The sequence below is a fragment of the Drosophila ficusphila genome, unplaced genomic scaffold (assembly GCF_018152265.1).
Source record: "Drosophila ficusphila isolate 14025-0441.05 unplaced genomic scaffold, ASM1815226v1 contig_106, whole genome shotgun sequence".
Taxonomy (NCBI): Eukaryota; Metazoa; Arthropoda; class Insecta; order Diptera; family Drosophilidae; genus Drosophila; species Drosophila ficusphila.
The window spans coordinates 6,529,839-6,557,213 of NW_025063993.1; the positions used below are offsets into that span (position 1 = coordinate 6,529,839).

General features: G+C 37.3%; 1 protein-coding gene across 14 annotated transcripts in view; it reads left to right on the forward strand.

Moving 5' to 3' along the window:
* Window positions 1–26,076, forward strand: part of LOC108088966 (protein alan shepard) — a 64,915-nt gene extending 38,839 nt beyond the window's left edge. For 2 of the 14 annotated variants that reach the window (XM_017186984.2, XM_017186989.2), the window contains 8 exons: window positions 15,510–15,763; window positions 17,875–17,933; window positions 19,074–19,165; window positions 22,923–23,064; window positions 23,134–23,504; window positions 23,679–23,855; window positions 24,193–24,368; window positions 25,157–26,076. In XM_017186984.2, coding sequence (XP_017042473.1) covers window positions 15,510–15,763; window positions 17,875–17,933; window positions 19,074–19,165; window positions 22,923–23,064; window positions 23,134–23,504; window positions 23,679–23,855; window positions 24,193–24,357 — 1,260 coding nt within the window. In that variant the 3' untranslated portion in view covers window positions 24,358–24,368; window positions 25,157–26,076. Of the gene's footprint in view, window positions 1–15,509; window positions 15,764–17,874; window positions 17,934–19,073; window positions 19,199–22,922; window positions 23,065–23,133; window positions 23,505–23,678; window positions 23,856–24,192; window positions 24,369–24,973; window positions 25,015–25,156 lie in introns of all 14 variants that reach the window. The other 12 variants (XM_017186988.2, XM_017186996.2, XR_001771260.2 and 9 more) reach the window with 11 other exon arrangements.
* Window positions 26,077–27,375: the final 1,299 nt, after the last annotated feature.

Consider the following 27,375-nt stretch of genomic DNA (forward strand, 5'->3'; position numbering starts at 1 on the left):
TTTCGTTTTCTTTCTCTTCTCCCTTTCTTTGTGGCGTGTATAATTAAATAAGCTTACTCTGTGTGTGTGCCAAAATTTGTGTAGAATTTTTCGCCACCGATTAAAGGTTAGCCACTTATTTTGCACAGCGTCATAAAAAACAGAATTAAGTGATAAATGCCAAACGTCAAGATAAAGTTTACCATTCAAAAGAGAAGAGCGGCAAATAACAAGAAAACCAGCTGATTTCACTTTTCATTGCGAATTACCCGTTTGTATTCTCTTGTTTGATTCTTTTCATTGTGATGTTTTTGAATATCGGAGGAACAAAAATTATCGTGTTTTTCTTCATTAATTGTAATTGAGTGATAATATTTATTAATTATTTTAATCATTTTTAGAAATCTCTATTGTCACTAGAACTATGTGAATTTTGCTGAGTGTGCACATATTGCGACAGATTTCTTAATGAAAGCATATGGTTTTTTTTTGTTTTATTTTTCGTGCAATTTGTTAGCGCTTATCGAATCAAGTAGCCTTTGAATTAGTCAGCCCTCGAATCGTTTGATTCAGATTGCTGTGGGCACACACATGTTTGTGTGAGAGATGGTCGTGCCATGCACCATTGTGTAGAGTGCAATCGCCCCCTCGCTTCACTTGTGCACAGAAAAAAAATTAATTTTTATGAAATACACAATACACAATGACTCTCACATGTAACAGCATTACTCTATCGAAACGGTTTGTTGCGGAAGAAAAAACTTAAAAACCGAAGGGCAAATAACACTTGAATATTTGTCAGTGTAATTTAGCTTCCCTCAAAGAGTACTGTCTGATATGAAACCGACGAGGCAACGACTGATTAAGGCTGCCGACCGGCCCCTCCCCCTTGTGGCACCCCCTTTCTGTCCCATAGCCCCGCCTTAAGGTCGAAGTGCCGGTTGAGCTTGTGAAGTCCAAGGTTAAGCCTTTATTTTCGGCGTTTGCAATAGTAGTAGTGTTTGGTTGTGCGATAAAGAGGGCAACTTTATTTTTGGCATTTTTTGGTGGCTTTGTTTGTGCACCCTATCCTTGTGCCTCTCCTCCGTTTGCTCCTTTTTATTCTTTGTCTCGCCGAATAGGAAGAGAAGAATAAAGAAAGCAAAGTGAGACACGAAAACAACCCTCGAAAATGGGCAACAATGAAATTTCTTAACAGCTTCAAGAAACTTTCTCTGCGAACAAGTTGCAGTCATTGCACCCTCCTTCTTTTCTTCATATCCTTTTCTCTCTTCTCGGCCCACGCCCCAAAAACGAGGCGAGCAGACAACATCGTTAACCTGGCCCAGGGCCTTAGGGGATTATTTCGCCACCCCCGACACCCCAAAAAGCTCACTTTGTTCTTTGTTTTATTTCTTTAACAAAGTAAAAGTTGTAAAAAAAAATATAAGGAAAAACAGCTAAATAAGAAGAGGGAATAAAAAGCAAAGATGCTGAACGTGAGCGAAGAACTGTGAACTCTCACCTCGGCACATGTCCTTAAACAGCTGAAGCATACCCTCTTGTGACCTCAACACCCACCCACCCTCTCATTTTTTACACTGAGATAAGCACCTTATATGTATGCATCTATCATACTTGTATGACATTGTTTTCTAATGCTTACTGTATACTTTCATTTGAAACCTTAAATTATAAAATTTAAATTAAAAAGACAAAAATTTAATAACAGTAATAATATTCTTTGTGTAATAGATAGAGCATTTTTCTCTCTGCACCTGTTCAACTTGCTCATCTTCATCTTTTTAGCATTTTTGGAGCTTTCCATTGCTTCTGCCCGGCTCATCTGTTTTATGTCTTTTTGGCCGCAGCATTTTTTATGGTTTGTTGGCAATTTCAGGATTTACATATTCCCTTTTGCCCACCCACTTTATCCATCCCCTATCTACACTTGTATTCGCTTTGCTTTGCACTTATCGCGCGGTGTTGACTTCCTGGCCCAAAGGAAAAAGGAGCAGAATTGGACAGAACAATTTGTTAGTCAAGTTGCTACTTTTTCGTTTATATATACCGCGGGGGTTGCCATGCGTTCCTTTTTTTTTTTCTTTTTGGTATTATTGTGTTGTGAGCATTGGTGCGAACTTTTGTACGTGCTCAAAAATGCAAATCCATCGAAATAAAACGCATTATAGAATTACACAAAAAAATTGTAATAAAAATTCTTGAGTGACAGGCGTAAAAAATGTGCAAATAATAACAAATGTTGTATATATTAGACATTAGAAATGTAAATATAAAACTGAGTCAAAGCAGTCATTTAAAAAATAAGGTTAGAAAACACATTCAAACTAAAACTTAGACAAAGAAGGGAATAAACATGACTACGTATATTCTAAAATAAATAAAATTATAACTTTGCCCATTTTTATAATGACTTTTCCATTTCTATTTCGTTGAAACACAATACTTTACATTAAAATGAAATGCCATTTAGATAAAATATCAAATTTAAGTTATAGTATAGATTCGTCAAGGCTCTTTGGTTTTCCTCACCACAAAAAGGCTCGAATGACCATCAAGTTTACAGTTTCCTTTTTATGGGAAATTCACTTGCCATTTGTTGCAAAACACTTAAAGAGAGATTGTGTTTTTCCCCAGTTTAGAAACTCATAGCTTACAGTCCAAACAAATGCCATTTTTTCTAATCTAATAAACTTCAAACGAATAATGGCGAATTCCTGGAATTTACAATGAATGATATGAGAAATCGTCGAAAGTAAGCGAGCAGGGATGGCAAAAATAGCCCCCGGCGCGTTCTCCCCCGATAACAATATCGAGTTAAGTCAGCCCCCGGCGATAGCACAAAATGTCCATAAACCTAACTAGAGTAAAAAAAGTATTTTAACTTATCAGTTTTGTGGAAAAAAAAGTACAGAAAGTATTATGTCAACTGTTTGACAAAACAAGAGAGATAGATACACAAGTACATATATGCCCGATCAAGTGACGCGACTGCTGATGAAACTTTTTTATAAAAGTGAGTCAACGTCGTGGCATGAATGTGGTTGGGCGATTTAATCAAATTGAGAGTGCCTATTGGGAATACGAGAGGGAGAGGCCTTTCCCCCTGAGGTTTTAAAGCAGACTACGGATTATGTTAATTTTTCACAAACATTTTAAAGATAAGTTTTTTTTTAACAACAGTCATTGGAAAGTGACGCATTTCAATTATGCTTCTGTTACTGACGCAATAATTGCTATTTATGTCCCGCATTTTGAGGCTCACAATTATAAAAGATTTTGATGGGTGTTGCGGTTTTGTCTGTAATGTTTTTTTTTTAACTTCTAAGAGATATAGTTCCAAATACAAAATACATGAATTCAAGAAACAAGTTATAAAGAGATTATGTTATAAAAAGATATCACGAGTCTAAAAATGTATCTTTAATACTCCAGCTTATTCTCAAAGATATACGGGTTTTTATCTCCAGATATTGTTGTCTTTTTTTTTTCGTACTCAACCTTTCTCTTTCTGGATTTCCTCTTCTTCCGTCCGCCTTATTTTACAGCTTCTTCCAAAGATGATTGAATTTTAGTGGTTCGCTTTTGTCTTGGCCACAAGAGTGTTGCCAGGTGCTTTTTATGGTTTTTGTTTTCCTGTCGTTTCTCTTTTAAAGGTCAATTCGTTTGCACTTTTTTGTGTGTGTTTCGATTTTACTTCGTTTGCTTTTGAAGTGAGTCATTTTCAATTCACACAAAAACAGCAAACACACGCAGCCGAAGCTACAGTTTGCTTTAGTTGTTAAAGTTCGTTTATTCTGCGGCTTTTGCTGGCCAGTGTAATTAACGTAGGCGTTTTGTTTGCACTGGGGACACATTTGTCTCGCTCTGAAAGGCGTCGTATCTCTCTTTTTTCCCCGGCACATGTGGCGTATGAGTGATAAAACATTTTGTGTATTTTCCTCCATTAATCGCTAGCCAAAAACAACAACAAGAGCAGCAATCACCTTTAACAGTTGCAACCTGTGCTCTGGTTTTCCAGTTTTCTGGCTTTTCGTGTTGATTTTGTAGAGTGGCCGCCAGGTGGGTGTTTGAATTGGTCGGGAAAAATGGTCGAGGAAAAGCGCTGATGATAATGGAAATGAAGCCGTTTCACATTTGGCTAATTGTTAATGGATTGCGAGAGTGTAGTCCTGTATTTGCTAGATTGTGCGTTGGGACAAAACAATTGCAGGTGCAATGACATGTGCCAACGAAATGTCATGTTTCGAAGGGAATTCGACTTTATTTCATTGCATCAAACGTTTAGGTGTGTATCAGTGTTAAATTTAATGATTGTCTTTAAACATTGGCAATAAGTATTTGTGAGTTCTGATTCAAAAGTTTAATATAACTTTTGCGATCTATTTTGATTTGCAAAGCTATATTTTCAAAACTTTAAAATAGGTTTTCAAGGAAATAATTTTAGTTTCATAACTTTTCAAGTTGTCACATGTTCTTAAAACTTAAATTGATGGGAAACCTTTTGCCTAACGCTTTCATGCCTATCCAACTTAAGCCTACTCCATTTTCCTCGCTTCAGTACCTTACTATCCTTTTTGCCCGCTCATTATCCTTTGTCTCTACCCTTTTTCCTCCCCCCAGCCACCATTGAACAGTTCAATTAGGTTGAAAATCTGTCGAGGGGGCTTTTCACCTCAGTAAATGTTGTTGTCCCTCCTAATTTGCACTAAATGGAGATACAAAGCCTGTCACTTTGCCTCCCCCTTTGCCATCCTTTTTGTGTTACACTATACATATATCCCTCATTTCGTCGACCCCCTTAAAACGTTAGTAGCCTGACCAAAAAACCACTTAGCGAAAGAGAAGGGGATAGTGGCGGAGAAAGAGACAGAGATGGAAAGACAGCCAGCAGAATTTTAGGTTTTGTGCTTGACTTGACTTGCTTTCAGCTAAGTTTTCCTTTTTGTAGCCATATATGGGTAAGCTAAATGTTGGGTAGTGGGTTTTCAGGAAGGAGGGACACACACTTCTGCACTTCCTGTCTGTCACAGAAAGAGACAAGCGGAGGAGAAGCGAAAGAGACAGACGAACACACACTCACTTAAGGGGGAGATGTCAAGAAACCGCTTTGCTTTCTTTTTGTCAGCTTGCAAATTAAATTTAAATACCCGCATAGAGAAAGAGATTTCTCGGAGAATGTGTGCGAGCGAGATGGCAATGGGTTTCAAGGGGCCACTGTAACTTTTTGCTGCACAAAACGTGTTGTCTTTGTCACTTTTCGGGCTGCCATTGTCCGTATTTCTATGGGAGTGTATGTGATTGACACTTCTCTCAGTGTGTGTGTGTGAGTGTGGAGTGTTCTACCTCCCAAAACCCCCCGAATACGACCCGCACTCCCCTTTGGGCATCACCCTCATCCATCTTTTGGATCCGACTCGTGCTCGTGTTTGAGTTAAGTGTTACTTCCGCTACACACGCATTCGCCCAGACTCGATTCATTCATTATTTATGGGAAAAGAGAAGTGTAATAGAGAGTGCGGAGAACAGTAAGATTTTTTTCTCCACATAAAAAAATTATCATGATCTTCAAGGTTCTACGAAATCTAAAAACAATAAATACCTATTTTTCTTTGACATTAACAAACTTTAAATTAAGTCCTCTGCATTTATATTAATAATACTTGAATGTTAATTTTGTATCTTTAGGTTTCAACAGCTCGAAATGTTTTTATTAGTCAGGTGTCAGGTCTGAATTTCTAAAACTTGCTTACATATTGTTCTGCGTTTTTCACTGTGCAGTTAAAACTGTTAAGAGTGAGAAGCGAAAAAGAATCGTGTTTTTGTTGCTATTATTCATTGTATCGCCTCGAGCTTAATTCAATTTAAATGCAGCATATTTGTGTTTAATTGGCAGACACCGTTAAAAAAAAAGGGGGAGAAGGTAAAAAGGGAGGGAAGGGAATCACCTACATATATACTATGTAGTACTTCCCGCTTCTGGGTGTCCGAAACCCACTTGACCATTCTTTAACTGCGGCTTCCGATCACGTTCTGCAGCTTTATTTGATTTATTATTTGCAATTGCTTTTTCTGCCCTTCACCCCTCGGTTATTCTTTTTGGCACCCACTCAAACCATGGGTTTTCTGCACGTTGTCACATAAATTATTTTTTACCCAAGTGTTGAAATACGTTTCTGCCTCCACCCCCCTTTCTCTCAGTGATTAGTGGTCATTGCTAATGTGGCAACGTTGGTAAATATCACGCGCCATATATCTCGTAATAATAACCCAACATATATCGTATACATATAAAAATACTTGAGTTGCATGGGCCAGACGAGCAAAGTCTGATATACAATAAAAGGTTCTTCTATTATAAAGAGAAAATTGTGGGTCACTAATTGTAAGATCTGGCACGACAACGGTTTCGGGTGACAAAGTGCTGTATAACTTTAATTTAAAAAGAGATTAAGTATCCTAAGATCTACAATTTAATAAAAATTAATAAAGTTTGTGATTAAATAATAATTTATGTGCGACCAATTTCAGCGAGTTGAGACAATTTTAACTCCTATCATTGCGCTCACTTTAATAAACATGATACTTTGAGTTGAATTACCATTTGATTGACATGCTCAACTAATTTGATCGCACTATGCTCTTCGTTTACCACCTGGCATGGCGTCCCCCAATTCCTCTTTTCTCTAGGCTTCAATCTTCATTGAGACTGCCAGTTTGCTTTTGGCCAGATGCCAATCAAGCTTTAACCTTTCTGCAGTAATGAGTTTGGTATACAAAATTGACAGGAGCAATTATGAAAGATGCCCCCAGCCCAATCAGGTGATATTACACCTGGAAATCCCTGTGATACCCACCTTTTTGGCTGAGTGGGTCTAACAAACTTTGCAAGTTTTTGTCGCCAGCAACATGCAAATGTCAATTGCACTTGCTAACTGGATGAACTTTGACTTTAGATTAGCAATTTGCAGCTTCATCATTGATGATGAAGTTGGAGATACTTTTTCTGTTGCCACCTTAAGCGCCGGAGAAGTGAAGAAAAAGTGGCTACATCAGCTGCAAAATTCATCAGCAGCTTCCATTAATATTCCATTTCCTGCTAAAAGCTTCAATTAAAATCTTATTTACTGTTGTTGTTGTTGTTGAGTTGCTGTCCATTTCACCTACACAAACAGCAAGAACTCTGGCTCAATCATACACTCAATTAATGCTTAAATTTATTATGCCAACAGACAATCGCATTGGAGACCTTTAGCTCCATAGAAGAGACGCCGGGCGGGTCTTTTAACCCGCTATATCCCCTCATTTTCCCTACCTATCTGTCTGGCCAAGTTTTGTATACTATATATATACACTTTTGTTGCCGGTTGTTGGACTAATCGCGCTAAAATGCTTTTAGTGTTCCATTTTGGCGATAAATTTCTTGTTGTGCTTCTCCACCTTTCGTGCTCTCTCTTTCATTTTATAGTCTTTTTCGGTCTCTTACCATTTGTATCGATAAATGTTTATCAGAATTCCGTGTTATCTTTGTTAGGTAGTTAAAGCAATGCAATCAGTGCGAATAGTTGAGAAACAACTGGTTCGAACGCGTTTTTTGTCTGATTATGAATACTAAAACAGCTTTTTTCGATGACGCATGTTCCATTTCGATTTCACCTGGCAATCGATATAGCACTCTCTTATCGTATTGTGTTCATTTGGTCAATGGGTTATGATTTAATGGTCCTAATCACGCACAGAATAGAAATGGAAAGTCACGAATAGAGAGATACCCTTAGAAGGCTTAAAGAACAATCCTTTAGATGTTAAATGTTAAATGTTTTACAAGCTTTTCGAGTCCTTGCTGTAATCGCTTCGTGATTCATATTTCCAAGCTTCTAGTTCTTTTGATAAGTGTTTGCAAATCAACAATTGCAAGCTTACAATAAAGGTCATTCATTCATTGCTTCATCTCCATTGAATACGTTTTTTCCCTTTGACTGTGTTGTTTATTTATCGGATTTAAAATTCTTTCGTGCAATTCCTTTCTCCTTTCTTCATCGCATTTTCCCGTCATTGGGCTCTTGACTCATCTCTTCTGGTTTTTTTTTTCTGTAAATGCCAAGTTGCATTGTCCGTCTTTGCCCCATCTTCATCTTCTTTCGCTGGCTTGTCCACTCAATTGAGTTATCTGCTTTAATTCAATAAATTTATTGCATTTTATTGTGCGACTGTCGCCAAGTGGCTGCTGTTGAATCGAAAGTCTGGGTCCCGCCGTCTGCCCTCCATAGTCCGCATATTTGCGTAGGCCCCGCACAGTGCCACCCACTCAAGGGGACCGACTACCCGGCTAGTACATACAGTGGTGCTCATAGACTTAAGCCACTGCAACTACCATAGACTGTTTTCTTAATAACTTTTTTGAAGATATTTATTTTGGCGTGAAATTTTTTGCATTTTGCAACATTGTTATTTAAGCAGCTGATCACAGTAAAAAATGACAAGTAGGAATTCGGGGGTTCCCAAAAAATTGACTAAATTGCCAAAAGGAGCATTCCGATCTGCTCATATACTTAAGCCACCTTAAACTTTAATCGTCAAACTTGTGATTTTTCCGGGAAAGTTGTGCTATTTATTTTCTAAACTGAAATATTGAATACTAAATACGTTTCCCAAAACAATTTGATCGCTATGGCTAAAAATAAAAATACAAATCCGGCCGAAAGAAAGCTAATATGGGAATATTACGAAAAAAAACACAAGTATTCTACAAATATGTAAGACTTTACATTTTTCGCGTGGCAAAGTCAGAAATGCCATTGCATTTTATAAGAAACATGGAACCTGGGAAAATATTCCACGTGAAAAGCCCAGAAAAACCACTTTAAACGACGATAGACGGATTGCCAAAATCAGTAAAGCCGATCCGTTCTTGACATCGACGCAAATCAGAGGTCAAATGGTGGCAGATTATGGCGTGAATGTGTCAGCTCAGACCATAAGAAGACGGTTAAATGAATTCGGGTTATATGGACGCATTGCCCAAAAAAAACCATTGCTGTCCAAAAAAAATGTTAAAGCGCGCCTTCAATTCGCCAGAGAGCATTTTCAAAAAGGTCCCAATTTTTGGAACATGATTGTTTGGAGCGACGAATCCAAGTTTAATGTCTTTGGGAGTGATGGTAAACCATATGTACGACGTCCTCCCAACAAACAATTGGACCCCAAATACACGAAGAAGACCGTTAAACACGGGGGCGCTTCGATTATGGTCTGGGGCTGTTTCACCGCATCGGGCGTAGGTCCCCTAGTGAAGATAGAAGGCATTATGAACGGCGAAATGTACAGGGACATCCTTATTAACAATTTATCTGGAGAATATGCCGATAATTTGCCACTTGCCTGGATATTTCAACAGGACAACGACCCGAAGCACACCAGCAAGATAGTCAAGTCGTGGTTTAGCCAAGTGAAAATCAAAGTTTTGCAATGGCCACCGCAGAGTCCCGACTTGAATCCTATAGAGAACTTGTGGGGAATTCTTAAACAAGTCGTTGGCCAAAAAAAACCAGCAAATAAAAACGATTTGTGGCGAGTTTTGCAGAAAGAGTGGAAGAAAATCACCCCTCAACAGTGCGCACGTCTTGTGGGTTCAATGCCAAAGCGTTGCTCCGCTGTTCTTAAGCAGAAAGGTCACCCCACTCAATATTAAAGTAAATTTATTAAAATTATAAGGAATATTGGGCAAATTTTAACTTTTTCAACCATTTTCTTCCAGGTGGCTTAAGTATGTGAGCAGGACATTTTGGAGATGGTCTCATATTTTTTAAGTTTTTCGTTAAATATATATTTTTATAACTTGGTTATTCTTCGATTAGAACACTGATATATAGAACTAATGTGACACAAATAATTGGAGCTGTGAAATAAAAACTTTTCTTAATTTTCGTTTAAATTCTTGGTTGAAGTCTTGTGGCTTAAGTCTATGAGCACCACTGTATCTGTATCTGTGACTCGTGTATCTCGGAGCTATTCGAGAGTATCTGGCGTTGACATGAAATTTAAACTGCGACCCATTGTCGGGTTGCACACACACACATTTTCCCTCTGCCCATTTCAATATCAAAACTCAGACATGACTTTTGCTATCTGCCAGATACTTTTTCCGTCTGCCTTTTGTATGTTTGTGTGTGTGTGTGTGGTGTATGTGTGTATGCAACAAAATGTTTGCGGTTAAGTTGGATAGTGAAAAATGGGAGAAATCGGGGGAAACGGGGTGGCATTTCCAGTTTACACAGCGTAGTCAACGTTTGTGGCTTTTATTATCAATGTGATTATGGTTTCAAAAGGGGCGTATGTACACTTTTATTTGCTGATATAATTACGATTGAAAAATATTTGAATTGGCTATACACCTACAATAACATACAATGGAAATACAATACAATAAGTATCGTTTTTTTATTCATGACACACAATGATCATCAGAGGTTTCTAGTGAAAAGCGGTTTAAAGAACTTTAACCGAATCTAAAATACACGTCTCTCAACTGTTTAGACAATTTATCTTGGAGTTTCTTCGTCTCTTCTCTTTCTTTCTTCCAAGCAAAGCACGTGCTCATTGCGACTTCCAATTTAAGATAATACTGGCCCAAAAAAGAAGTAAAAAAATTATTCAACCTTTTCCGAATCACGTAGAACAAACACAGAAACCTTTCCGCCTGATTAAAGTCTTGTCTCTCAAGCCGTTTCAATCCGTTCTGTATCCCCTTTTTGGGTCACAATCAGAGGTCCAAGAGCTTCTCTTTGATTAGGTATCCAAAATTATGCAAATTAAATACACATCGCATCTAGAAAATGGCTTAACAAGACCACCACAGTGAAAATGAAAATTTGTCAACAATTTTCCCATGTCGCTATGCACAATTTATTTTTATTTATTATTCGAATAAAATGCAAAAGCATGCAAAATTTTAAAAATAAAACAAAGTGAAAACAATGCAAATTTGTGTCAACCAATAAACTCGCGATGTTGGCACAAAGAACTGAAAAACAAAAAAGGAAAACGGCCACTTGTCCGTTGAGCGTCAGTTTTAAACAGAACAATGTGAACATCACTAGGATTACATAAAAACATTCAAATATACAAAATATGCAAAGGAAAAAAACAAAATCCTCTTTTATGTGCAACCGCAATATAAAAGAGTGATTTTTTGTAAAGATTTTAAATATTGAATTTATATTGCTGTATACATTTAGTTACGCGCCATTGTATGCATTACGTGTCATTTATTTCCATAAATATTTTAAGAAAATACAATTTTAAATTTAAATATCCTCGAACATGTATATATACCTACTATAAATATGAACTTGAGTTTATAATAATTTATGGGGTCACTAAAAATTGCATTCAACTTCTTGGAAGGAATTCATAAATATTCTTTGATTAGATTCACCCACGTAGCAATTACACGCTTATCACGATGATTATAAAAGTTTGTTGGCAACTCTTTTTCAGTCCAGATAAATTATACAACTTTATTTTGGTTTCAAGGTCGGGCTTAATAAACTTTTTGTCTACCCAAACAAAGGAACAATGAAGTTATAAATCATAATTATAATGAAAATGTCGTTGACCTGCTAGACTTTTCTGCCAGTAATTTGAAATTGAAAATTCTTTGTCGAAAAGGAATTATAGCTGATAAAGCGCTTTCATTTTTTATTTTTATTTTTAGATGGGGGAGATTGAGAAAATGTCATAAATTTATCTCTTTTTAGGAGAAAAATTCCACCTGCAGATAATTCGAAATTCTTTGCCATTGGCATGTCAAATATTTGCCGAGCCGAACGCTGCCTTTTACCCCGCAAATCCGGAGCATGACTTGCGTCGATTATTGGGGAGGGAAAAACCTTTTACCACCCCCATTCTGGGCGGTTTCTGCTGACTGTTATCTGACGCCTAACATTTCCTTGCCAGCAGCAGATGAATTCATCTATCCATCTATCAGTTGGATGCCAGCTTCCAGTCGAGCACCCAAAACGCATTTAATTTATATAAGTCACGTGAGAGGCATTTTTTATGGGGCTTTCGGTGATGAGGGAAACCCACCCTCCCCAATCAGAGGAAAAGCTGGATTTGGCTCCCTGATTTGATGAGTTTTGCAACCCTCCCAAAGGGGTTTTCCAAAACAAAATCCGCTCGAGTAATAGAAACGTCTCGAATCGTAAGCGGACACGCAGTCGGCTCTAATTTGACTCTCATAATTCCCCATTTCACATTGGGTCAATGTCCATTTGGGTTATACATACTTCTATATATTTTCGGGGGCGGCTCAAAGCTTTTGGATTTTGGCTGGACTTCAACCTACATATGCTAACCAAATTTGACAGGCCGGCAAGCACTTGGACAAATAATAAATGTCACTAATCATGACGGAGTGGATTTATGCGGCGACTGATTTAGTGACTGAAAATGAGTGCACTCCATTTCGTATGCTTCTTTGGACTTCGCATTTTGATTTATTAGTCAAGGCCCCCATGGGAAGGGGGTTAGGGGGGCTTAGGGGGTAGGAGGGGCTCTCAAAAGCCCGAAGAAAGCGAGAAGACTCGGCTCGACTTAAGTGAATTATATTTTGTGTGTGGCGCTCATGTCGTGGCGACATCATAAATCAAACAAAAGTCCATTTGGTATTTCACACTTTTGGCACGTGACTCTTTCAAGCGGATCTCGAAGATCTTCGCTTTCAGTTTTTCGGTATGGAGCTTACAGATTTCGTGGGTAATAATTGTTGATGGCTTTTTAATGGAGATGTTAGCATAGAGATGTGATTGAAAATGATGGGTTATTTATTACAGAAAATGTGGTTTGTCAAAGTTCTACATTTCTAGGCCACGAGACAAATGTTCTTATGCTTAATATTAATTTAAATCCAATATTTCAGGATATTCTTCCGTTTTTTCAAGCATAGAGTAAAAATATCTTCTATCAATCTTCATAATCGATTTGTAGGGGCCATTTTCTTCAAGGTTCCAGACTTCTAGCCATTTCCTTAGTATCTGACCCTTTCTCGAAGTCCGTGAACCGCCTACAAAACTCCTCCCACATAAAGACGAAACCGTTGTCTAATCTAGTATGAAAAACCCAATAGAGGAACGAACAGTCATAAGTTCAGGCCATTAACAATTGCGTGTTCTGCCATCGTCATCGTCATTGAATCGAATCGACGACGACATCATTTCTCGTTGTGTCCCATCGCTGCCGGGACAATCAAAAAGTTTAGCTTATGCCATTAAATTGTATTTTTAGTTTGTTTCGCTGTCGCTTCGTGCAAATGCAATAAATAAGTAAACAAATTAAATGCGCATAAATAACAGCGGAGCGGCAAAGAGGTTAACATATCCCAACTACCGTGCTAATGTGCATAAACTATCGCTCGAATCCAGTTGGCCAAAGTCTCAGACACGTGTGAGCCACAAAAATCAAGAGAAAAGCATGAGAAACATTGAGCAAAATAACTACCGAAAGAGCCGCCAAAACGTGGGACAAGATAACTTATTAAAAAGCGAAAAACCGCGCAGATTTCGCAGCGTGAAATTTTTTGCACATGACGCAATTTTTTGCCAAAAAAAAAAACAAAAAACAAATAGTAGAAAAAACAACAATAAAAAGCCAAGCCGGCGAACAAAAAACTTAAATAAAATAAAAAGGCAGCCAAGTTGTCGTTTGCTCATTTTGGCGTGACACACATAAGAATACACTGATAGCCAACAATATATTATATGCATAGTATACAATTTGTAGTTTATGCGAATTGTCCGTCGTTGCTGTGCGCATAAAATTATTAGAACGATATAATTTCATTATCAGACAGGCGAAAAGGCAGTGAGCAGAGCGCTAAAGCGGCAAAAAAAAAGCCGAGAGAGAAAAGTTCATTGGCACACAGGGCGTATGAGTGTTGGCTCAAGTATTTTCGCACACTCACTCGCGCACACAGCGACAGATAAACAATTGCTGACTACAAAAATTGCTGGCTGAATTTATTATTTAATTATGTTTTGCATGCGAGAGAAGAAAGGAAGCAATTTCGTAGGAAAACTGTACAAAATGTATCTTCTAGACGGCGACTGTTGAGCAACTTAACGAGTTTGGGGAGTCAAAGTTTATTTGGACTTGGCCCAAAGAGATAGTGAAAGAGCCGACTTTATGATTTGTGTTGGTTGCCTGCCGAAGCGTGACTTTCACGTCTGTTTGTCCCCAAAAAATTAAAAAAAAAAAATAGAAAAGAAAAACATGTGGACTAAGTTTTAAGAGCTTAAATGTAATTTATTAAAAAGCAATTCTTATATAAAAAGATTTTGTTTATTCTTTTGTTTTTCTGAAGCTGCTTTAGTTAAAAATTAAATTATGACCCCTACCAGTTTACCGATAAAATTGGGGGCATCATGACGCGAATCAATTAGTAAACACTTTTTTATGTACCTTTAATCTGGACTCAGTGGCTTTCATGCAAATGGATTTTGTGGCAAGCTAAAAAGTTTCTAAACCCCCGAAAACCATTTACCCCAACCTAAAACAAAAGAAAAATCCAACAAAAGTGTTCGCTTGATTTTCGGTTTTGCAATTTTTTGGGTATTCGCAGTGGAACTTTTTGTTGGTTGCATATTTTAACATTTCCCGCTGATGTGCTGCTGCTGCTACTGTTGTGCAAATAAAATAATGTTTTTGGCAAATTTTCAAAAATGTATCAATGGCAAAATTTGCTCGACTCATAGATGTGTGTGTGTGTGTGTGTAAAGCTATTGTTTGTTGCATACAAATTTTATAGATTTTCAACGCCTTCGAATGCAGCTGCCAAATATCCTGCAGCCTTATATGCAAAGCTCGGGCTGCTCAGTCTCCTTCTTTATTCGTGTCCCTCTGGCACATGTGTGGCATTTTAAGTGAAAAACGCCATCGTCATGGCTGTCGTCAACATGCCAATGTGTCTCCCTCTCCCTCTCTCTCTCTCTCTCTCTTTTACCTCTAGGCCTTTCTCTTTCTGCCTGGCTTCTTACCTCCATCTCTATCTATTGGGCTATCCCCATCTCTATCCATTGTGTGAGCCAAGCAGCATTCAATAACTTCGAATGGCAGTTATTTCTGCTGGAATTTCAATAAAAATACTTGCCTCCAGTTCTCGCTCTTCCCTGGGGCAACTCTCCGTCCATAGATTGTGGGAGCCAAATCGCTTAATATTATCGGCATACTTTCGCAAAATACATTTTAATATTGCCTACTGGTGTGCGATGGAGTCCTTTGACCACCTATCGTTTGGTTCTCGGAAAACAATCTGTAGTATTTGAAATTATTATTTGATATCGTCTTCTTAATATAATAAGTTATGTTTATCAAACAAATGTTTTAAATGAGGATGTTTAAATTTTACAACTACAGATTTATTACTAACTTTGAGTAATGTAGTCCTGTTTATATTAATGTTATGTATTAAAGATAAGATTTAAATATTTTCCTGTGTACTAACGCCATCTGTTCTCCCTACTTTTTTGCAGTACGGTCAGCGAGTGCCGACGGCAGCCTCACCGAGCAACACCAACTCGAGCAGCTCCTCGAACACGGGCTCCCAGAGCGGCACGCTGAGCACCAGCCTGAGCAACACGACGAACACCAACACGAACATGGGTCCCAACGGCACGGTACAGAATCAAAACCAACAGGGCGGCGAGCAGTTGTCCAAGACAAATCTCTACATTCGCGGACTGCAGCAGGGCACAACTGACAAGGATCTAGTTAATATGTGTGCACAGTGAGTACCAGGACATGACTTTTCATGGCCGACAAAAAATACAAATACAATAAAAAGGAAGGGAAAATCAAACCGAAACCCTTTGATATTGCCATTCAAATCGGATTCAGATTCAGATATGAATGCAATCAAAGCTCTCAGCGATTTGTGCGTGTGCGTGCCCTGCGGTCTTGTATCTTGTATCTTGTAAATTGTATCTTGTCTCTGCGGTCCACCTTTCACATTAAATTGCATTATATCTAAGATAGCTTCCTGGGCAGGCCATTATGCAAATTCATTTCGTTTTAATTGTTTTTGCAGCTCCGGGCTTTCACTCTGCTTGAATATATTTGCTTTATGTATCTTGCCTTTGAGCAACCGAGCCAGAGATGCTGATGCCTTTGAGCAAGAAGCGTCTACATCAATTTTAATTGAACCTAATAACTGAATGGGGAATGCCAGCTATTGATGGAATAGTATTACGTTTTCCATGATATTATATAAAATAAACCATTAAAAGCGTTGAATTGCTTAAGAGTATGAAGAATAGGTGAAGGCAATTTAAGTTTAAGAATATATTGCAAAAAAGAACATAAAGCTTTTAAAGCAAGAAACGTAACAATAACATATTTTAGCGTTTTTCAATTTAAAATACAAAACAATTTTCCTTGGAGTTCTATTATAGAAATGGTTAGTGTACTTTTAGATAATATACTTTTGCCAATTTTCCGATACCAAATACATTTGTAAAATGAAAATGTATTCCATACCGTCGACCGTTTTCCTTTCTCAGCTGTATCTTTTGGAATCGCTTGTATCTTCGGTGCCACATCAGGCATACAAAATGCCATCCATACGAAATGAACTAATTCGAAATGTGTGTGACCGACTATTGATTTGCCCCCACTGAGTGATGTGGTGAGTCTGTGTGTGGGGGTTTCTGTGTGTGTGTGGGGGAGTGTGTGTGTTTATGTTTGAGACGAAACGGAACCCGAAATCCATTTCCATCCGTTCTATCCGCTCCACCACCCCCAACCCCTCTGCTAATGAGCGGCTTAGCCTCAGTCCATTCCGCTTGGCTGCGTTTCCATAAAGCCGCCGCCCCGCCCCGCCCCTTTTGTCCTTCGGCCCAAAAGTAACCCCCAAAAAAGCAACTACCCCTGACCTTCTTGATGAACGAGGCCAAGTTTCTGCAAACTAAACAAAATCCACTAATTAGTGCGCACGCTTTATCAAAAAAGCCGAACATTTTCGGGTATCCAAAGGGGGAAATCATTTTGTGGTGTACCAGCAAGCTAAACTTATTATTATGTGCGTATTACGCATACGCACTGCTGGCCATTTCTTTTATGCATAAAAAATAACTTATTTGCGGCGTCACACGAACATAAAAACCTGATGCAAAAGGCAGGGGTCGCTTTGCCCTTGTTGTTGTTGTAAGTCAAGTAATTAAATTGAAGGTTAATTTATTTTGCTTTTCTTTTTTTTACCGCACAGCGTCCTTTTCTCGTCCTGCGGCAGGCAATCAAAGTAAGCGGCTTATTAGTGGACGAAGCTCGGGGTGCGGGGCTTTAATGTTATTATAACTAAGTATTTATGGGGTAAAGAGCAAGGGGAAACTGCTGCTAGTGTAACTAAGAAGATATCGATTTAATTTCAGCCGGCAGGCAGGCAGGGGCATTACACACGGACTAAGTCAATTATTACCAGGTATAAATGAGCAATATGGCGCCAAAGGAAATGGGGAAAAAGATAGCTAAAGGGTTGTGAAAATTTCCGTTGCCTACTTTGGAGCGCACGAGCATAAAAATTGCATTTTAATGACACTTTAATTGGTTATGGTAAGGCAAATACGTCCCAATCAGGCTCACTTGCCAGGTGTCTCATTGGGCAACCCCTAACTCTTTGCCCCCATCCTCTATAATATCTATATATGTATATATAAATATATACTCTGGCACGTGGCACCAGGCACGCACACACACATACGCACAGACACCCTGGGAGACATGAATGTGTTTATAATCTGATTATCCGTTCTTTGCAGTCGTTGTCATGCAACGAAATCCCATTGTCCACTTAATGCGGTATTCTATTTAACCCACCTGTGTCTCTTCTTGTCTAACTTTCAGATACGGAACAATTATATCAACCAAGGCTATTTTAGATAAAACAACAAACAAATGTAAAGGTATTTTTTTCTTCACCATTCTCATCATTATTTTATTTATGTGTGTTTTTGTATAAGTATTATTAGTATGTGTTTATGTAAAAAAATATCCAAAAGAAACGCAAGAAAAAAGTATAAACAAACCAAAAACTGAAATTTCATTGATTTCTTAAATACCTATTTTGTTTTTTCTTCACAAATGCTGAGTGCTCCTGGAGAGATACTTTAATTTAATTATTTTATTTCATTTACCTTATATATACCAGAAATTATTAAGCAATTCAAATCTTATAAATTTCAAAGAACTCAGCATCTCTTTTATTTTCATTATAAGTAAAAGATTTTTTAATTGATCTTACCCTTTTCCTAGTTCCTTATTCAGTGTAGTTTTATTAAAATCTTGTATTTATAAATAATTTTTCTAAATAGAATATTGGCATTAAGAAGTTTGTACTTCATTTTGTTCTACTGACTTTGAGTTTTTGAGTTCGGTTCATTTCGCATTCGAGTCATTCATGCATTCCACTCTACTATTACAAATACTATCTACTGCTACCGATGCACTCAACTAATGCTAATAATAACGGTTACGATAATATGTAAATACCCCGATAACTGAACAAGCTGTAAAAATAGTGTATCTATGAAAGACTGCTCTCGATCAATGTGTGTGCGTGTATTGATATAAATATATTTCGTATTCAGTTCTTTTTTCGTTTGTTACTTGCCTTTGGACTTTTTTTTTACCAGTTTCTGTATGTTAGCGTTTAAGTTGAATCAAATTAATTATTAATTTAATTTTCACCCGTTTATTCTCTCCCCTCTCTTTTCTCGTTGAACAAATATTTTGTTTTTGTTCGATTTTGTTTTTGTTGCACGTAACCCAATGCGAAAATCCCCATTTTTTTCGTTTCTTGATTGAATTCGATTTCAATTTTCGATTTGTGTGCCAACCAAATATTGGACTATAAATAAACATCTATTTCTCTCTCTCTCTCTCTGTCTCTGCAAATATAATTATATATATATATTTATACATGCAATTAAAAAAAATAAAAATAAAATTCCCCCCACCCGCAACACACAAAAACAAACAACAAAAAAATGAAACGAAAACAAAAACAACAACGAAAAACAAAAACAAAATATGCTTTTTTGCAGGTTACGGCTTCGTTGACTTCGAGCAGCCAGCCTTCGCCGAGTGCGCCGTAAAAGGATTGCAGGGGAAGGGCGTGCAAGCTCAGATGGCCAAAGTGGGTATCTGGGTGCTTCATAGGCCGGCCATTGTACGTTTGTTTGCATGCAAGTAATACTCACCCCCCACACACCGCAGTGTCCCATTCCCCATCTCCATCCTCCAGAGAAAAGAGTCCCCAAAGCCCAAATCCCACTCCAAATTCTAAATCCCCCTCCTCCCCAGTAATTTGTGCATTTCGTTTACTGTACTGACCCCCAAAGCTGCCTCCAACTTTCATCATTTAAGTTTTGTTAAGACTGAAATTAGTTTTTGGTTAAGGCCCCAAAATTCGTGCTCGCAAAAAAACTTCTTAAACAACAAAACCAATTATTTAAATCACATCTTTTGTGTCAGTTAATCCTTTGAATCATGGTTACGGTATATAATTCAAACTATATAAAATGAAATTTGTCAAATTTTTAGATATGTCTGTTTAATAAGTGATTTTATGAGCATGATTACCGGGCCTAAAAAATAATTGGGTTCCCTCTTCCTTGAGATAAGCCAAATTCTCACAAAGTGAACCTTCTTTGAGGCTCAGAAAAAATTATTTTTCTCACACCGCAGGGTGTGCATTTGTATATCTATCTATCTTTATTTTCATTTAAATTCCCACCTTCAAACTCCTTATCCGAAAACCCAAAGCCAACCCCAACCTCTAGTTCGTAGTGTTGTTCCAAAACTCTATTTGTATAACCGTTTGTCGTATACCAAAAACCACACATAATATCTCTATATAACCGACTATATAGACAAAAACATTTTTTAGTAAACCTCAAAACATTGTTTTAGATTTATTTTCTTGTTTTCTCTTTCTTTGCATAGCGGTAGTTTCGACGATAGCCTAAAACATATTTTTAGAATACATTTCCATATAAAATGAGAATAAATGCATTTTAATAGCATTCGTTAGTTCATATTTATGAAGCTGAAAGTCATAAATTAATTATTCCTTCTCTTTAATCTTCCTTTAGCAGTTGAATAATGAACCCCAAAATACTGACATTTAGTGAGAACCATTAAAGTTTTTTTTAGCGGATTATTTTGGTAAAATATTGCATTAAGCGTAAACAGTACAGGTATTTATAGAGTTTGGAGTAAAACATTTTTCGTAAGGTATTTGAATATAAAAAGAATGCAGTACATACGAAACGAACCCCAATAAATCCATTATTTAGCTCAGGCTTTATTCATCAAGGTAGACTTAGAATTAAAATTATTTTAATTCTTTTAATCAATCCGGGTAATTAGAATAAACCTTAATATATAGATTTTATAAATTCAAATTCATTATATTAGAAGAACACTGTTCTGTATTAAATAAATGATTACCTTGTTTATTTTATTTACTTTCACCATACAACCTTTATATTCTTTCTTTATACATCATCATACTTTCTAATTTACTAGGAGATACTGTAGCTTAGTTCTTAAGGGGTTATATACCTTCTTTGTCGAAAAAAAGAGGAAAGTTCGGATTTTTTTTTAGGTATGTAGCAATTATTTAATTACACGGGTGTTTTAATTTTTTGATAGTACACTTTATTAACTATGTTTGTGCAAAATTTCGTGGAAAAATATCAATTAGTTTTTAAGGGGTGGGTGTTTCCCTTAGAGGCCTTTTTTTTTAGAGCCTTGCGGTGATAACGCTCCTGGTCGAACCGGTCAATTGAAACCATAAAAGTAAAAAAATTTCATTAGTTTAGAGTAATATCTTGTGCTTGAACGAACGATTTTAAAATTTTTTATTTTTTTATGCGTACGGGAACGTTTTATGCTAAAAATGAGCTTTTTGGTCTCTAGAAATTTCACTAAAAAATTAATTTCGGCGAAAAAAAATTTTTGCGTGAAAAGTCGATCGTTCAAGCACAAGACAATTTCATTATGAACATTTAAAAAAAATTTGAAGTAAATCGGCTTAGTAGTTTTCCGCCAATCGTTATCACCGCAAAGTCATTTTTCAAGAAACACCATTTCGAGATATTCGCGTTTAAAGTTTCAAGTTCCGGTTCTAGCCGCTACGAGGTGCGCGGTTAGGAGCGCTGTAACTTTTTTTCTACTGCTCGAATCTCTATGAATATTTGGGAAATTATTCTCAAAGAGTTGTTCTTTAAGATAAAACAATAAAAAAATTTTCGATTTTTTGAAAATAAAAAAGGTATATAACCCCTTAAATGGGGATAGAGGTTCTAAATTTAAGTACATTTTAGTTATTAACCTCATCGATTTAAGTAGACCAAGTCAAATTGAAATAGCGTCTCCCTTCTTACCCGATTTTATTTAAGGAACACATTGTAATCATCCCAATACTTGATTCGTAAATCGTAATTTACAATTAGCGGCTATTTACATTGGCTTACGGATGCTGGGACCTGGCATCAATTTAAATGTTGTCCATTTATTCGTAAATATTAATAATCTGTAAACAAATCAAAAAGTTTTTCATTCAAAGAGCTTAGCAACTTTGTTCACTCTCCTCTCGTTAGCTTCTCCCCAACGTTATAATCCGATGGCATTAAATGCTCATTACAAAAAAAAAAAACAAAAAACATAGCCAACAAAATAATGAAAAGTTTGCTGTACAAATAAAACACAGACCACACGTAATTACGTAGGCATTAACGATTGTAATCCATAGAGTTGAACAACACTCACACACTATAGACTTAGCGTATATCTCTCTTCATATCTGATATTCTATATATTGAATCTGTATATTCAACTGTATAAACTGTATACTCGTATTTTGAAGTTATAGCCAGCCAAGTATATAACCAACCTCTACTACTTCAACCTACTACAAAAGTTTGTTGTTTGAGTACGCAAATTGCTACAAACCTGTGCCGGCCAAAAATCAAACCAAAAACCAAATACAATCTAAACTCTAAGTATAACAATCAAACAGATTTCATTAAACCTTAAGACATAATTACTGAGCAGGTATTTAACTTAATTAAGCATTTAGGTTGGCATTATCATTGATTAATATACCACTGGAAAAAAAAAAACTGAAAATTCGGTTACTAACTATTGCTACAGGATAGCAACTTTTCCAGGATTAGAAGGTTAGCTACTAAAAATTCAGTGGTATTGTCAATGTTTTGCCAACTCCATTAAGCATCGTTGTTGAGGGCAAGAAAACACTGCATCTTCAAAGGGGGTAAACGTTTTGTAGGTCTACTTTTCTTCGCATAAGGTATTCTTGGATAAGTCTTGAGGCATTACATAACATTCACACTCACACACACGCAGACACCTACGCAAGAGTCAGGCACACTTAACACTCACACTAACACACTGACAACAGACAAACAGTCCAAAAAGAGTTGACAACAGATACATTTTTGGCAAGCAACTTGAATATTTACTAATGACAAAATCTCTACGTTCTTAATTTCTCTACTCCCCTCTCTCTCTCAAAATAAAAACCAAAAAAAAAAAAAAAAATAAATATAAAACAAACACACACTCAATCGCAAAAAATTCACAAACACAAAATACACACATCCAAATGCATACGCACACCAATTAAACACACATGCTTACGCCAACTGCTTTTGTGTAACGTTAATTTGTGTGAAACCGAAACAAACAACAAACAAAACCAACCAACCAAACCAAACCTACAAATCAAACTAAACCGATTCAATTTCAACAACCGTCCACAATCAACAACCCGACATTCAACAACCAACAATCGAAAATCAACAACGACAACAACAACAACACAACACCACCCTGATCTGACCCAATTGCATACAACAACCACACAGCAACAGGAACAGGATCCCACAAATTTGTATATTGCAAATTTGCCGCCCCACTTCAAAGAAACTGATCTGGAGGCAATGCTATCGAAATACGGACAAGTTGTTTCGACCAGAATATTGCGTGATCAGCAGATGAACTCCAAGGGTGAGTAGAAAATTTACTTTTTAATGTTTTTGGATAATAATTTAATATGTTTTCCCATTTAATTTTTAGGCGTTGGCTTTGCCCGCATGGAGAGTCGCGAGAAGTGCGAGCAAATCATTCAGATGTTTAATGGTAACACAATACCGGGTGCCAAAGATCCCTTGCTGGTGAAGTTCGCCGACGGTGGACCCAAAAAGAAGAATCTCTTCAAGACGCCCGACCCGAATGCGCGTGCGTGGCGCGACGTCTCCGCGGAGGGGATTCCCGTGGCCTACGATCCAACTATGCAGCAGAACGGAGTCAGCGTGAACGTCGGCACGCCCATCGGAGTGCCCTACTCCCGCTTCAGCGCCCCCCAGGTGGGTGGCTATCCAGTGGCCGGCTCCCAGTGGATTCCCGGTTACATGATGACCCAGCCGATCACTCAGGTAGATGATCAGGTGAGTATAGGAGTTACTCCCATCGTGGGTATGTGGCACTGAAATCGAATCGAATTAATGTTTAATACAAGCGTTTACTTTAAAACTTCAAATATATATTTTAAATTCATGACTGGAGATTTCAGTGCCATGTTTGAATTATTTAAGTTTCAAACTATAACTAATCGATCTTAGTTCTCCCCGCAGTACATGCAAATGGCGGCCGCCCCTCAGCTGGGAGTGACCTCATACAAACCGGAAGCGGTCAACCAGGTGCAGCCCCGCGGCATCTCGATGATGGTCAGCGGCGACACGGGCGTGCCATATGGAACGATGATGCCTCAGTTGGCCACCCTGCAGATTGGCAACTCTGTAAGACATCGATCTCTGATCTTGCGAGACTCGAAATACTTTCTTTCGAGCTTAGGCGCAGATATGCACATGGCAAATCTACACATGTGCATGTCTGTTGAAATCCTGGTGGATTGAAAAGAAAGAAAAGAGTTCTCAGCTAGATGCACACTTAAAAGATCTATGATTGTGCGATCTTTTTAGTGTGAGCTGGCTGTGTTTAAGCTTGAAAGATGATACCTAATTTGTACTCTTTTTACTCCTTTCTTTTATTCCAATTACTTAACTCCTAATTTTGATTGATTTTTTGTTTGGATTTATTTTTGTATTTTTTTCGTTTTTTCGGTTTCTTTTATAGAACTTTTCTCCATCGTTACAGTATATTAGTCCAACTTACCCATATTATGCACCACCACCAACTATTATACCAACAATGCCAATGACAGATTCCGAACAGGCTAGCACAGCTGCATCACCCGACGAGGCATACACACAGTATCCACATCAAGCCGCTCCCAAATAGGTCTTCGCGAGGTGAGTGAACGTAAAGTCTTCTCCGCCAATGTCCACGCTTTGTCTCCATCTCAATGGCTCTGCATCCAATGCCTCTATCTCTTCATAAGTTTCTTTACCCGGGTTCGAAATTTCTCACTTAAAATACTTCACTTAATGTTAAAACAGTATTAGTAATTTTTTTACTTTGCGTTTCTCTACTAAACCACTCCGGGCTTTCCAACACTGTTAAGCATGTGCGTTGTCTTTTTTTTTTCTTAAGACCCCACGTACCATTAAAGCTTTGTTTACCAAAGTAAAGATCATGTCAACCGCCCTATTTCACTTCCATTGAAACAAATTGAGTTTTACTAAAAACTCCAAAAGATTCATCGCTTCTTAGAACACTTACGCACACTGAACAAAATGCACCCACAAAAACAGCACGCTTACACACTAAAAACCACCGGCTTCATGTGCTTTGTGTGCTCTGCTTGTTGTTGCTTGCCTGTTTGCTTCAGATCTGTTCATTACCAATATTTTTTAAACCACCTTTTCTAATTATTAAAAACCGTTTCCATTTATTTTCTGAAACAACGTTTTGCGGCTTCTTTTAATACAACCACATGGCTCCATAAATTATATAGTATAGTTACTAAGCAGTCTTCTTACTGGTAACCCATACCAGGTAAATATCATTCGTAACTCATTAAAATCGCCTGCATGTTACCCGGCTATAAACATTTTCCTATCATACAAACAATGTTCCTTTTCCCTGACAAAAAAGTTATTGAAAACAAATCCACTAAATAATTTGTTTATTTTTCTAGCTATAATATATTAGTACCGCATTTGGGTACTATATAAAGTGGACGAGAGTGAGATCAATCCTGGTGGAAGCGGAAAAGCCAAGGAGGGAGGAAAATCAAGAGGGAAAACGTCAGAGGCAGCGGATCGGATAAAGGAGTCAAACAACCAACACATGAACAACAACTAGAGGAAAACATCATCGGCGGCAGAAGAATCAGTAACACAGCATGCAGTTCACGAAGAAAAAAAATGTAGAGAAAAGCCGACCCCAAAAAGAATGGGAAATCCCAAAAAGCTAAGGCAGAGAAAACAATGTAAAAATAAGCGGGTTGGATAAGAGTATATGAAGTTAGGGGATTAATGAATAAACGCAAGAAGAAAAGCCGCCGGTCTCCGATGAGACGAGCGCAGAAGACGCGAGTAAAAGTGAAGAAAAGCAAAGACTAAACTTAAATAATAGAGAATAGTTATACACTAAATAAACAACCAGAGAAGCAGCAGCAGAACGGCAACCATTGCCGGCAAACAACAGCGGCAAACGAGAGAGCAGTCCAAAAAATATTTACAAAAAGAGAACTGCAGGATGCGAAGGGAAGCACAGTCAAAGTCAAAGGAAACTCACTTGGGGGTCGAAAGAACTTGACGAAATCTGCCGAGAAAGCAAACATCGCAGATTAGAGTTAAGTTAATTTTGTTAAGCGCAAGAGGAAAAACATTTGAACGGGGGGGCAAACCGAAACCAGGAAAGAGCGATGTAAAAATAGAAGAGAAAATAAAAAGAAACTATTTTGCTAATTTTGAGCTAGCAAAACCTAAGCAGACAGACATTTGTGAAATGAAAGAAGGAAAACAGAAACAAAACAAAAATAAATGTGTGTGCAATGTATGTTAAAGAACCGTAAAGAAAACGCAGAGCAAATAAAAAATGAAACAAAATCCATTTCGATGATGATATAAACAAAGCATAACTCTTAAGTCAAAGTGCAGCGGCAGCAAAGAAACCCCCTGAAGAGCGAAGAAAGCGCGAGAATGCGCCGAAGAAAGCAAACGTTTTTTTAAACTTAGAGGCAACGTTTTCTTTGTTGTGGCCTGCTAAAGAAGATTTTTACGATGAAACTCAGACTCTACCTTTGTTTTGTTCTGTTTGTCTAATTTGTAATATTTATTTTGTATTTTTGTTGAATCGTGTTGAACAGCACAAAGAACGGAAGCAGAGGAAAGCGTAGATAGCCACAAAAAGAAAGGAGATCTTTGGTTTGTTTTCTCCTTTTGTTGGTTTCTTGAACCAAAACACGCAAATTGTATAAAGCAAAGATCCGAAAAACAAAAACAAAACCGAAAACGAAAACGAAATGTCTATTTCCCCTTTTTGACATTCGTTTTGTGCTATCCAAGCAGTCAAAAGAAAAGAAAATGAATTAAAACAAAAGAAATGAGGAGAAAAGTCCTAGAATAGGGCAAAACACCTAGTATTAAGTCTTAGCAAAACAAAAATAAGAAAATTGCAGTAAGCAAAACAGAGTTAGTAGTTCTAGAGATCTAAAAGAAAGCAAAAGTCGAAAGAATAAGCAAAAGCTTACGAAGACCGAATGAAGGGAAATCTTGTACTAGTTTTTAGCATATTTTTTGTGCTCATCAGTCGATTTAATGAATGAATTTTTTGTAGCTGTCTACAGTTTTTTACGTTAACTGTTTTTTAGACATATTAATGAGTAAAGTAAAACCAACAAAAACAACCTAGATATAGTATATATTTTCTGCATATGAGAAGTTGTTGTAGGAGGAGAGCAGAAGAAAGTCAGGCGGGAGAAGAATGGAGTTTGAATAGCATGAAAACCAAGAGGCAAACACTTTTTAAAAGGAAATAGCGAAACAAACCGAGACGACGACACACAAAAGAAATAGCAAAACACAGAACAAGAAAATAAAATTTGAAACTGTAGAATTGTAGTTTAGCTTTGTGATGGCCGGCGGAGAAAGTACGATTTTTTGAAGGATCAGCAAGGATCGAAAAGAACAACAACCACAACAACAGCAGCAACAACTGGCACAGGCAGTAGCAGAAATGTAAAACAAAACCAAGAAAATTAATGTTAAATTGAAAAAAAAAAAAAAACACATAATGAAGATGTAAGAATGAAGAGAACTACGTTTAGTGAACTTAGTTAATAAGCGAAGATTTCTTTAGTCTTGTAAGCGTCTCTTAAGTAGAGTTTGAAGAACGGAGGAAGGAGTTTAG